The sequence below is a fragment of the Muntiacus reevesi genome, chromosome 22 (genome assembly GCF_963930625.1).
Source record: "Muntiacus reevesi chromosome 22, mMunRee1.1, whole genome shotgun sequence".
Lineage (NCBI taxonomy): Eukaryota > Metazoa > Chordata > Mammalia > Artiodactyla > Cervidae > Muntiacus > Muntiacus reevesi.
The window spans coordinates 14670599-14683997 of NC_089270.1; the positions used below are offsets into that span (position 1 = coordinate 14670599).

The 13399-nt window shown below is 41.2% G+C and overlaps 1 protein-coding gene across 7 annotated transcripts in view; it reads right to left on the reverse strand.

Annotated features, from left to right (window-relative positions):
- The window catches only part of AFF1 (ALF transcription elongation factor 1), a 197990-nt gene that overhangs the window by 34104 nt on the left and 150487 nt on the right, over positions 1–13399 (reverse strand). For all 7 annotated transcript variants that reach the window (XM_065914631.1, XM_065914630.1, XM_065914632.1 and 4 more), the window contains 3 exons: positions 3094–3148; positions 2939–2976; positions 24–180 (listed from right to left, as the gene is read on the reverse strand). In XM_065914631.1, coding sequence (XP_065770703.1) covers positions 24–180; positions 2939–2976; positions 3094–3148 — 250 coding nt within the window. The remainder of the gene's footprint in view (positions 1–23; positions 181–2938; positions 2977–3093; positions 3149–13399) is intronic.

Below are 13399 nucleotides of genomic sequence, written 5' to 3' on the forward strand. Positions count from 1 at the left end.
GTCGGCGGCGGCGCCCCCGGTACCTCGGGAGCCGGGGCTTCTCGGGGCTCGTTCTCCTCGCTGTCACTGGAGCTGCTCTCGCTCTCCGAGTCCGAGGAGCTGTCGGAGTCGCTGGTGCTCTCCGACTCGGCGCTGCTGGAATGTGCCGAGGCCGCCGCTGCTGGCGGCGCCGGCGGAGCGCTGCGGGGAAGCGACAGAGGCAATCAGAGACCCAGGCGAGGCAGATTCCTTCCCTCTTTACTCACTCCGCTCTTTGCCCGCTCTTCTGCTACTCGAAAGAACAAGAGAACCCTGCAGGTCCTCCTGTGTAGCGCACGGAGCAATGCTCAATGTCATGAGGCAGCCTGGATGGCGGAGGAGGCTGGGAGAGAATGGATACAGGTGTATGTAGGCCTGGGTCCCTGTGCCGTCCACCCGAAACGGTCACAAGTTATTGGCTATATCCCGATACGACATAAAAAGTTTTTTAAATTTTTTAAAAGCTAAACAAACAAAAAACACAACATAATAAAAACTAAGTGAAAGTCGCTCAGTCGTGTCCGACTCTTTAGGACCCCATGGACTATACCGTCCATGGAATTCTCCAGGCCAGAATGCTGGAGTGGGGAGCCTTTCCCTCCTCCAGGGGATCTTCCCAACCTAGGGATCAAACCCAGGTCTCCTGCATTGCTGGCGGATTCTTTACCAGCGGAGCTACAAGGGAAGCCCAAGATTACTGGAGTGGATAGCCTATCCCTTCTCCAGTGGATCTTCCCGACCCAGAGCGAGCTATCAGGAAGGCTTAACAAAAACTAATGCTCTATCCAAAAAAGAAAGTGGGGGTAACCAACAAAGACCTACTGTGTATCACATGGAAATCTGCTCAATGTTATGTGGTGGCCTGAACAGGAGCAGAGTTTGGGGGAGAATGAATACACATGCATGTGTGGCTGAGTCCCTCTGCTGTCACCTGAAACTACCACAGCTGTTAACCAGTTATACCCCAATACTAAGTAAAAAGTTAAAAAAAAAATATTACCTTGCAGTACTACAAAGCATGTCCATGATATCCAATTGACAGCAAGGCCTATCCATGGTGGCTCAAAAATCAGTGAAAACCCTTGAAACAGCTCACGGATAACTGCCTAACAAAAGCCTGGGGGATTTTTCTGAAGAACACTGCGAGCTATGTAAACTGCAAGATGCCAGCAGCCAGATTAGGTGTTGACAAACCATGGCCCAAGCTGGCTGCCTGCTTTTCTAAATAAAGTTTTATTGTAATACATCCACACCCCTTATTTTCTGCACCATCTGGGTCTGTTTCTGTACTACAAAAACAGAGCTGAAGAGTTGCAGCACAGGCTTTATGGCCGACAAAGCCTAAAACCTTGACTTTCTGACCTTTTAAGTTTGCTGAGGCCTGCAATATAAAACCCAAAGAAGTTGACTTATAAAAGAACAGCCAATCCACTGAAGTGTCCCTGCATTCTCGATATGAGAACTGCAGAGTAGCCAGAGGCTGCTGAATACAAATGGGGTTCCTTTGGAAAGTGATAATCCACTCACACTTCTTGGGGAGATGATAAAATGGGCCTTCTTTATGAGAGGTCTAGGATCATCCCCAAATATCAGCTGAATATCAGAGAGAATAACTACTGTTAAGTTTTCAGAACAGGGCAAAAACTCTAGGCCTCTGAGAAAACAGTGATCACACTGCTGGACACACAAAGAATGGCAAAGTATATCTTAAAGCCTTGCCCCAGATGGAATTAGCCAAAGCAGTTAATAACTACAATTGCGAAAGCCTCAAAATCTACCCAGAACAGTTTCAAAATAACCAATGTATTAAATAACTATATTAGAATAATGAAAAATTATTAGACAGGAATAAAGTCACTAGTTGAGGCGATTTTTAAACAAACACCATATAAGAACAGAATTTTCTCATATCAAATTTGTAGTAGCTTAAGCCAGTGAGAGTCAGAGAGAGATACACTTTCAATATTTTTCCTGCCTCTAATGTATCCTCCACTTTGCAGGGATTTTTTTTCCCCTCTTTTTCCCCCCTCCTCCACTCCTATGACAAAGTTAGGTTACTTTGTCATATTTTCTAAGTTGTTACAAGCCATGAGAAATGACTGAACAAAATGAACTATAAATAAGCAGAGTTTATGAATCCTTAAGATCTCACATAATTAAGTGAAATTCCCCCACATTAACAGGAAAACTCAGCTGGATGAGAGGTTTTCAGCAGTGAACTTGTCTCAAAATGGATGACCACCTCTCAGGGGACTAGCACAGCTCCAGGGTAGTTGAACGCTCTGTCCATGGAGGACAGGTACTGGTATATTAAATCATTAAATTCAGTACCAAAGGAGATGGTAAACAAAGGTAGTTCAGAAAATTTCCATTTTCAGCAGTGAAAGCATTACATTTCCTAAAATACAGTTAGCTGTTTAAAAAGTGAAAAGGGTGCCATTTTCTCACACTAAAATGTACCGCAGTTCATTTTTAAAAAGCACCTAAAGCAATGGGAAAATCAACACAACTGCAAAGACAGGGACTATGGAAAACAACTTCTAGAAATAATTTGGCTTTAGTTTTAAAGACATAGCAAACCTCTCCCTTTCATAAAAACACTGGGCTCTTCAATATAACTTCTCAAATGCTGGTTACATAATACTGATGGAAGTGATTGAAGCTTATTTTAAAGGCTCAAATTTTAAACATACAAAGCCAACTAAAGATTCAAGTGGACACAGGGACTCTTTCTCTCTTATAAACAACCTCTCTAGAGCTGACTAAGCTTCTACAATATTAAACAGGCCCTTTCTTTTACCTGTGATCTTCCGTCTCCTCCCATGAAGATGCTATGAAAGTACTAAATGAGACTAATTTCCCCATTTGGTAGGAAAAAGCAAACATTCTGTGTAGATGGGGAGAAACCAGAACACAGTACCTTGGAGGTGCAGGTGCGAAAGGAGGCTTCTCTGAGGTCTAGGCATTCATAGTAAGGGGAAGAAGGACCAGGAAAAGAACAAAAAAACAGGGTAAGTGGCTCCGAAATACTGAGGATTAAAGGACTCTTGGTATCACGGGGTGTACAGAACTTACTTGATCGCTGTCACTGTCCTCACTGTCACTGAGCTGAAGGTCATCTTTGAGCATGCTGGAACAAGCAGGGGCAGAGACATTGCAGAATTTAAAATAATATCCAAAAATGCTTTTTCACATATAAACAGGAAAAAGTGCTTAATGAAACAAGAGGGACTGGGACAGGTATAACTTTTTTTTATTCACCAAATGCTTCACTTTCCTGGAAATGTTAAGTTTTCCAATTTAAACACAGAAAGTTGTTCAGTCCAAGCTCCTTATCATTTCAAAGCTGAATGTTTCACACATTCAGAGCATTAAAAGCAGAACTACAAGTTCTACAAGGGGTTTGTTGCCAGCCCTGAGACTTAAGTTCCCAGGTCCATACAAAGAAAACAAACAAAAACAGTGCCAGAAGTACTATTATTAATTAACATTTATATATTATATTATTCTAATAATACTTTTCATTAAATAATATTATTAATTTAAAAGTACTATATAAATTTAATAAATACAGAAAAAGATGTATGAAGCTTTATTGAGGCAACTGTCACCAGTTACATTACATCTTTGTCCAAAAGACATTAACATTGAACTTTTTTACACACACACAAACCTCTTCTTCTGTCTGCTTGAACACTAATCAGTGGAGAAAGCAGTAGTAATGCAAATAGGATTGTTGTCTAAAAAATTATTAACCTTACTGCTATCATTCAGGTAGAAATTATGAAAGAAACTCAGTTCATGTACTCAAAGTTATATTAAGGCTTATCTCTAGGCATTCAGGTTTATGATGAACCTAAATATTAAAAGCAAACATTTTCCAATCTGTACATGTTTATTCTGATCTTAGTCCCTTCCCTACCCCTCCTCTTCTTTACCTCCTCCATGGAGATATCCAACATCAAAGGAATAAATCAGTAATTTTTCCCTCCCACTTCCCCAAAATTTACAAGCATGACTATTTGAGGAAATGTTGCAAGTGAAACTGGGGGAAAAAATAGGAAGTATTAGTGATGTTCCAAAAAGCAAATTATATAGAAGTTACAATCCTTCAGTACTTCTAAAAATACCTCTTCAATATTCTTATCAGCAATTTTTATTGCAAACTCATTGTTCAGTCGCTAACCTGCCACTGAAGTAAGCAGGCATTATTTTTTGGGGAATCTATGGTAAAAAAAAAATCACTTAAAATGCACTAAAAAACATCTTGTGAGAAGTTTCTTCACAAAAAATGAAAACTGTTAGTCACTTGTAAACGTAGACCTTGCTCAATATCTATCTATGTGTGTTCGGCCATGTCCGACTCTGCAATCCTTCAGACTGTAGCCCACTAGGTTCCTCTCTCCATGGGTTTCTCCAGGCAAGAATACTGAAGTGGGTTGCCATTTCCTCCTCCAGGGGATCTTCCCGACCCAGGGATCGAACCCGAGTCTTCTGGATCTCCTGCCACCTGGGAAGCCCAATATTTACCAAGTAGAAGCTAAATTCCTATTTTAGCAAGGCTAGAAGACACAGCCTTCGGATGCAGAACTTGGCAGCAGCAATCATAATGATGTACAAGAAAAAGTCACTCAACAGGTTTACTGCTTTAAAAACAGCCAGGCTGGGATATACACAAGCAGAAGACAAAAGGTACATCTTTCTGTAAAGCAATTATCCTTCAATAAAAAAATTAATTTAAAAAAAAGATATATCTTTGGAAGAAATGATAGATATAATATAACTAGGGAAAAAAAAAAACCTGGCAAAGTATATTCAATATAAACCAGCAACAACAAAACCACAGTAAATGGACCTCTTTGTTTCCCAGTCATTGGGTTTGTTTTGTATAAAGCTGATTTGCCTTAATTTCCTGAAACATCAATGATCATGTAATCCAACCACACTTCCTGTTGCAAGCAGAGGACTAACTAAAAACTTTGTTTGCTTAGCTACTGAATGCCGAGCTTCTGTGCGTATATACTCTCAAGTCAGAAAGTATATAAGATACTGTATGTGCAGTTAACTCAGAAAGGACTTGTTCTGACTTCTACTCTGCCTGCTCTGAGGGAATAAAAAGGAACTATAAAAATGCTGTCCTAGATCCTTCTCCTCTTCAGAGCATTAGGTAGGCAGATGATAACAAAATAGCCCTGCAGGTTATTCAAGACCGAAAGGGCTGATCGATAGTGACCTGTAAAAAAGACTGCTGAAGATACCTCCAAAGAAGCATTAACTCAAAAAAGAAAAAAAGAGAGAGAGAAGAAACCAATAATGTCAAACAAAACCAAACACTTATGTAGGATGTACTAAGGATTTACACGTGGTATTAGGTTGGCCAAAAAGTTCCTCTGGGTTGTCCATGCCATCTTACAGGAAAGCCTGAACAAACTTAATGGTCAATTCAACATTTCACTTAGTCAAAATTCATGGGCATCATTTATTTGACACAAGAGTAGGCAGACATAATGTATTATGTCTTGCAACTGAGCCAACAGTAGCCATAGAATCTTCCAGAAACCAAGGTTTATTCTATCATTAGCGATGGGTAGCTCAATATAAATCAGTAGTGGGGGAAGAGATATTTTTCTCAAATTTCGGATAACAAACATATATTGCATCTCTAAAAAGAAAAAAGGTTAGTTAAAAAACATGACTAAGGTTTGTTAATATAGAAAATTAAACATCAATGCCATTATAATTTTTTAAAAAAGAATCTACATAGTTGGGAAACAATGCTACTTGAGGACAGGTAAAGGTGTTAAGTTTAAAGGGATCAGTTGCTAAACTCCCCTACTTGTGCCACAAATACCTGAATTTGAGACCATGCATATCACTAAATTATCATACCAGTTATGTTTTAGGATATTCATATAAGATAAATTACTATACTATGCTTCATATACTATACTCTATTGATATATGCAATAGACTGGTTTTTGAATGTAAAGATGACAAATTATAGCACATCTGGGTGAGCACCTTTGCACCAACTAAAAGACAAGCAAACCTCTTAGATCTAGCCTCCTTCATACCAATAAACCTAAGTTAAGAAACGTAAGACCCGAGGGCCATACTGAACTGTAAGCTTTTCTGAGGGAGGATCAAGTCATTTTCGCCTTCATATTTTATCTAGAACTTAGTAGGCAGCCTAAGAAACTGGGTGAATGGACAGCTTCCCTTTTGCTGATTAAGTAACAGTACCACATAGCTGTGTCCTTTCTGTGATCTGAACTTGCACTCATTCTATGCACATCCCCATGGGCTGGCTCTGATCACCCCCTCACATCCTAAGGGATGAGGAAACAGCTCAGAATAGTCACCTAACTTGCCTAAAATCATGAAGTTGGTTATATGCGGGAGCTGGCATGCAAAAGCCATTTCATTGGATGCCATCTCCTAGCTCTGGCCAACATAGGACAGTGGTTAAAAAACCTAACTGAGGGAATGAAAACGAAGTGCCAGAAGCCACTGAGAGAAAGACTCAAGTTTAAAAGAAAGTAAGAACTATACTGCTGGAGTAAAATGAATACACTATTCTCCTCCTGCCCTCAATCTTTCCCAGCATCAGGATCTTTTCAAATGAGTCAGTTCTTTGCATCAGGTGGCCAAAGTATGGGAGTTCCAGCTTCAGCATCAGTCCTTTCAATGAATATTCAGGACTGATTTTCCTTTAGGATGGACTGGTTTACATACTATTTAAACTGGTCAAATAACGAATTTCATTTCCAAACTTCAAGGGGGGGAAAAAAAAGTTATTTCAAAGCATATGGAAGCATATGGCCAGGCCTGGTACTGTTCAAAAGCGAATGCTCAGGTGAAGCGACTCTTTGAACTACCATGTAGGTTTAACCGCACTTTACATGATCGGTTACAAACAATCTTCAAACCCCTTTGTACAAATGCATTCCTCAGACAGCTGTTCTGCAAAGCTGAAAGCGCTGCATACAGGTTCCAGCAGGCATGCTTCAGCAGCTCAGAGCCGGCTGGTTACTGTGTGAAGACACACCAGACAAGCCTTTATTCTTTTACTATCCCTTAGTACTAGGCTTACCCAAAGCTTCAACTGCCAATATGCTGTAACATCTTAATTCAGAACCCCAAACTCTTTCAGTACACTGATTTCTTGGCTTAACATTTCCTATGATCGGGCCATACCTTTGATTTGGAAAAGAGCAAGTGAAGGCAAGCTCAAAGTAGTTGCTTGCGATTAATAAGTCACAACCCTGGCATGAGGTGTGCCCACAATGGCAAATGAACTGATATGTACTTTTCAAAAGCCACTAATGAGCATGTGAGAACGTGTAAACCTGCACAATTCTCATATTTCCCAAATGTTTAAGTTACATCAGGATTTGATTTCTTTTTTGGTGACGTGCAGAAATCAGGACTCCAAATGCTTTGTGCAGCAGGTGATGGGAGGTGACAAGTTATTTAGAGGGCTCCACATACCATAAATTTTTAAAAAATGAAAAAGTGGAGCCCCTAAGACACTGTGACACAATATAAAAGGGGAGACTCTCCAAATGGTGACAGTAATTGGCAGAATTCAAGTTTATGAAGAGACCGTCGTCTATGGGAGATGGTGGGCTAACAGAGAAAAGTGACTGGATACATGATTCACTGTAGTGTGTGACCTTAAGGTAAATAAGGCAAAAATTATAGCTAGAGGTGGGAAAGATTATTTAAGCTCCACAGATGAAGTGAAGATTTTCTGAAGTCAAACAAGGACATGAGAAAAATCACTTGGATATAAATGAGGGAGAAGTCGAAGTCTGTGTGTGTTAATAGCTCCATCATGTCCGATTCTCTGTGACCCTATGGACCACAGCCAGATATGTTCTTCCATCCATGGGATTCTCCAGGCAAGAATACTGGAGTGCATAGCCATTCCCTTCTCCAGGGGATCTTCCCAATCCAGGGATCAAACCCAGGTCTGTATTGCAAGCAGATTCTTTACCGTCTGAGCCACCAGGGAAACCCACTGAAGTTAATAAATAAGATTAAGTCATTAAGTATGATAAGTAAGATACCAGCACAAGATAACATACTAGGCAACTGGAAACAAAATCTAGAAAAAAGATTACTGAAAATGATATTCTATTAAACATTGCTTATAGGTATTTAATCAAGTTTATGTGCAATGTTTTTTCCTTCTATATTTACTGAGTATTCACTATGTGCCAGGCTCTGCTCTGGACTTTAAGAATACAACTCTAAGCAGACAGAAATCCCTGTCTTGTGCACTCAGAGCCCAGGGGAGGCAGGTAAGTAACCAAACTACATTCTTCCTCAATGTATAACAAGCCTGCAGAGGGGAGAAAAGCATAAAAGAGAAAGATGGGCATGGGTTGTTCTTCTACATCAGGTTAGTTAGGGAAGACTGTACTGATAAAGGGATGACATCCAAGGAAGGAACTGAAAGGAGGAGGGAACACAGTGCAAGGAATGGGGGAGGGTGATTAGGACACAGAAAACAGGAGCAAGGCCAATGTGGCCAGAGTGGGAAGTATGTGTGTGAGTTCGGGGTGTTGGGGGCGCATACAGGAGGAGGTGAAGAGGTAGGTTATAGGTTATGGAAGGCCTTGGAGGCCTCTGCAGGGTGGCTGAGTAGGCAAACTCTGGGGTCACTTGAGTAAATTAGCACTATGATTAAAAATAAGACTTAAACAGTCCCTTAAGGACACCCTTGAAGTCATGTCTTCCATACGCAAATAATTACTTCAGAGTAGTCACTTCCACTAGACCCTAGACAGCACATTAAAAAAGCAGAGACATTACTTTGCTGACAAAGGACTGTCTAGTCAAAGCTATGCTTTTTCCAGTAGTCACGTATGGATGTGAGAGTTGGACTATACAGAAAGCTGAGCGCTGAAGAATTGATGCTTTTGAATTGTGGTGTTGGAGAAGACTCTTGAGTGTCCCTTGGAGATCCAACCAGTCAATCCTAAAGGAAATCAGTCCTGAGTGTTCATTGGAAGGACTGATGATGAAGCTGAAACTCCAATCCTTTGGCCACCTGATGTGAAGAGCTGACTCATTGAAAAAGACCCTGATGCTAGGAAAGATTGAAGGCAGGAGAAGGGGATGACAGAGGATGGGGTGGTTAGATGGCATCACTGACTCGATGAACGTGAGTCTGAGCAAGCTCCGGGAGTTGGTGATGGACAGGGAAGCCTGGTGTGCTGCAATCCATGGGGTTGCAAAGAGTCAGACACGACTGAGGGACTGAACTGAACTGAGTCACTTCCAATACGAATTGTTGCTGCTCAGTCACTCAGCCATGTCTGACTCTTTGAAACTCCATGGACTGTAGCACGCCTGGCTCTTCTGTCCTCCGCTCTCTTCTGGTTTGCTCAAATTCATGTCCATTGAGTCAGTGATGCTATCTAGCAACCTCATCCTCTGCTGGCCCCTTCTCCTTTTGCCATCAATCTCACGCAACATCAGAGTCTTTTCCCTCAGCATCATTCCTTCAGTGAACGTTCTGGGTTGACTTCCTTGGCTCCCAAATGCCTTCAGAGCCTGCAGCCCATCAAGCCCATTTTAAGGTGGCAAGTATTATCTGCCTCCCTCTCACCATTCAGGTTCCAGATCAAATGCCACCTTCTCTGAGACACTTTCCTGAGCCTCCCAGAAGTATCAACACCATCACCACCCCAAATGCCTCCTCAAGCCTGTCCCTATCACATCACCCAGTTTGTATTATATGCCACCTGCATTTAGTTACAAGGCATGGAAGACAAGGGCTTTATCTTATTGACTCCTGTTTCCCCAAGCACCAGCCACACAGCATGTGTTTAAGAATTAAGTACTGAATGGATGAATGGAGGCAACTTTTGGAAGCATCTCCAAATTGCCTGGCACCAAGCCCAGAGAATAATATTTATATAATTGGGGTCAAAGCATGTTAAAGAATGAGAATGATTTTTCTTATGCAGAACATAAACAAACTCATTTACGTAACACCTACTGTACAACAGGCACTTGATAAACTTATTCTTCTTGTCCATTTCATTTGACCTTTGGTCTAAGACCAAGTATGTATTATCATAAAGGGGTGCTCCCAGAATAGTTCAAGCCATCATTTGAGAAATATATATAGATCCAAGGGGAATACTTTGGAGATGATTGTCCAGCACTTCAGCAGTATTTTTTATAATTATTTAAAAGATGCTTTGGACTTCCCTGGTGGTCCAGTGGTTAAGAATCCATCTGCCAAATCAGGGGACACGGGTTCAATTACTGGTCCGAGAGGAGTCCACATGCCTTGGGGCAACTACTGGCCCACATGCCACAACTACTGAAGCCCATGTGCCTACAGCCTGTGCTCTGAAACAAGAGAAGCTATTGCAATGAGAAGCCCATGCACAGCAATGAAGACCCAGCACAGCCAAAAAGTTAGTATAAAAATACATACATGTGTTCCATTTCATGGCTTCACCAGAATATCCCTTCAATATTATGCAAGTCCCTAGCATAAATTTGCATACAATGTTAAGTTAAATATTGTCCTGCATGAGATCCTAGAATATGGTCTACTAAAGCCAGAAATCCAAGAATTAAAGTGGCTATTCCAAAAGACTGTAATTCTACCATGAAAAGAGGTGCTTCTGCATTTGGGAGTTTTACCGTTTTCCAAATATTGATTTATGTGTTCCGGTAACTGTAATTCTGAAATAAGCAAATTTTTCAAACACTGTTCAGAATGACCACTTGGTTGCTTTCACCCAAGCACGGAAATTTTCAGTATCCAGTATTATAAATTCTCACATCTTCCACAGCATGGCTAATAGTAATTCATTTTAAAAAAAAACACAATATATTCCTTATTCTCTTTCATTTAATACCTCTACTTTTTTCTCTTGAGAAACAGAACATTTTCTTCGATATCTAGGTCACTAAAATAATTATGAATACCAGTAACTTTGGATTCACAATTACTTATTCAGTTGGGAATAAAAACAGAGTGCATCTTTTTCTAGCAAGGCCAGATATTTGAGAACCAAGAATTATTATTATTAGTGAAAAGCTCTTTATTTCCATTCTGCAAAGCTGAAGGTTTAGGTAGACATACAAATGTATCACTGAGCAGCACAAATATATGTTCCTTGTTTTCCAAAGAGCTGAAGAACTGTGAATAAGGGACAGGGGTATACTCGCAAGGACAAATAATTTATAAGTTTAGCCCCTTAGGGTAACTTCTACTATTAATACTTCTTCCAAATATTTATCAGCAAATAGCCCTTTAAGTCAGAGCTGTCAACTGAAATAAAGATCTCAGGTGAGACACCTTCATAAAGCACAAACTTTTTGTTAACTCAAGTTCAGCTGACTTATAATGTTGTGTTAATTTCTGCTGTTCAGCAAAGTAATTCAGTTTTACATATATACACACACACACACACACATATAAGTGAAAGTGTTAGTCACTCAGTTGTGTCACTTTGGGACTTTATGGACAGTAGCATGCCAGGCTCCTCTGTCCATGGAATTTTCCAGGCCAGAATACTGGAATGGGTTGCCATTCCCTTCTCCAGGGGATCTTCCAAACCCAGGGATTGAACCCTGGGTCTCCTGCATTGGCAGATGCATACTTTACCATCTGAGCCACCAGTGAACCCCGATCAAACTTCCAGGACAATCCCAATCCCAGTCTTCAGATTCAAACGCTTCCCCTCATGTGAAAAGAGATGTTCCGAGTAAGTGATAAAAATTTCAAATTGCTGGGCTTCCCTGGCGACTCAGTGGTAAAGAATCTACCTGCCAATGCAGGAGACATGGGTCTGATCCCTGGATCCAGGAAGATCCCACATGCCGTGCAGCTATAAAGACCCAGCACAGTCATAAATAAATATATTTAAAAATTATTTTTTAAAATTGCTGTAATTGCTCACTTCTCTCTCTAACTGATGATTTCTGCAGCAAAAACAAGCATAAAGGAGGGCACCATCTGTCAGGACTTGGTGATGTGGGGGGAGGTAGAGGGCGGGAAGGAGAAGCAAGCCAGTCACAACAATGCCCATCAACTGCTGTATAATTTCTAAAACATTAGCACGTTATCCCTTTTGAGAGGCTGGCAAAAGCACTGGTACTAGGAAACTGCGTCTGAATGTACTACCCACGATCACACACATGAAGGAAATAATGTTGCTGTTGTTATTAAGTCATAGCCAACTCTCTGTGACCCCATGGACAGTAGCCCACCAGGCTCCTCTTTCCATGGGGATACTCCAGGCAAGAATACTGGAGTGGGTTGCCATGCCCTCCTCCAGGGGATCTTCCTGACCCAGGGACTGCACCTATGCCTCCTGCTTGGCAGGCAGATTCTTTATCCCTGAGCCACCTGGGAAGCCCAAAGGGCATAAGAGAAAAAGAAAATACTTTGTACTGTGCCCTGAGAACTCAACAGACCTAAGTCTTAGAAAGGCAGAGAATTCCAAAGCTAGGAGCCCTTAAATCAACATCCCCTCCCCTAAACTTGGGAGCAAATAGCATTGGATTCCTAGCTAATCCCGCCCCAGTGGTGCGTGGTAGAACGAATTCATCACTTGACAGCTAACTAGAGTTTCAACTACAGAGATTAAAAGTAACGGATTCAAGACATTTCTGTCACACCTACATTCTTCTACCACCTGGCTACTGCCAAGTCTGGACAGATGTTAAAAGTTAACACAGACTCTCCACAGCTTATTCTCCAGTACCAGGTCCTCTGTTCCCCTTTTATAAGCACCATTCCACTTTTGCAAGGAGACCCAAGTACTAGGAACTCTGAAAGAAAAAGTATTAAGGCCTAGATTGATTTTTAAAACCAAAGTACAAATGACCCTGAAATTAACATCTTCTTTCCTGACATTCAAAGTGCATTAGACGGTCTCCCTGCCAGGCTCTGTGCCATTCAGACAGTTTAACTGCTTGTCAAAGAACCTCAGGCTGACACAAGATCAAATGAGCCTGTGAGCGCTAAGAGATCGGCCATACTAACTCTGAAACAACACTTGCACTCCACAGAGTTAACTGGGACTTGGCTGTCATCCAATCTCCGTAAAAGTGAATCTTTTCCCCATTGGGACATTTCATGTCGGCACTAATCAACACTGCCAACCCCCTGGGCATACAACCCACCATATTCATCCAGCCTAAAGACTTCTCTCTCCTACATCCCTCTTGTTCTCTCTACCTGCACCAGACCCTGCTTTCCTCCCTTCTCCAAATCTATTAGGATCAAAACAAATGTTCTTCTCCAGGTTAATTTTATACATGGCAAAGCAATAGTTTTTATCCAGAAAACACTACAGGGACTTCCCCAGTGGTCCAGTGGTTTAGAAGCCGCCTGCCAACG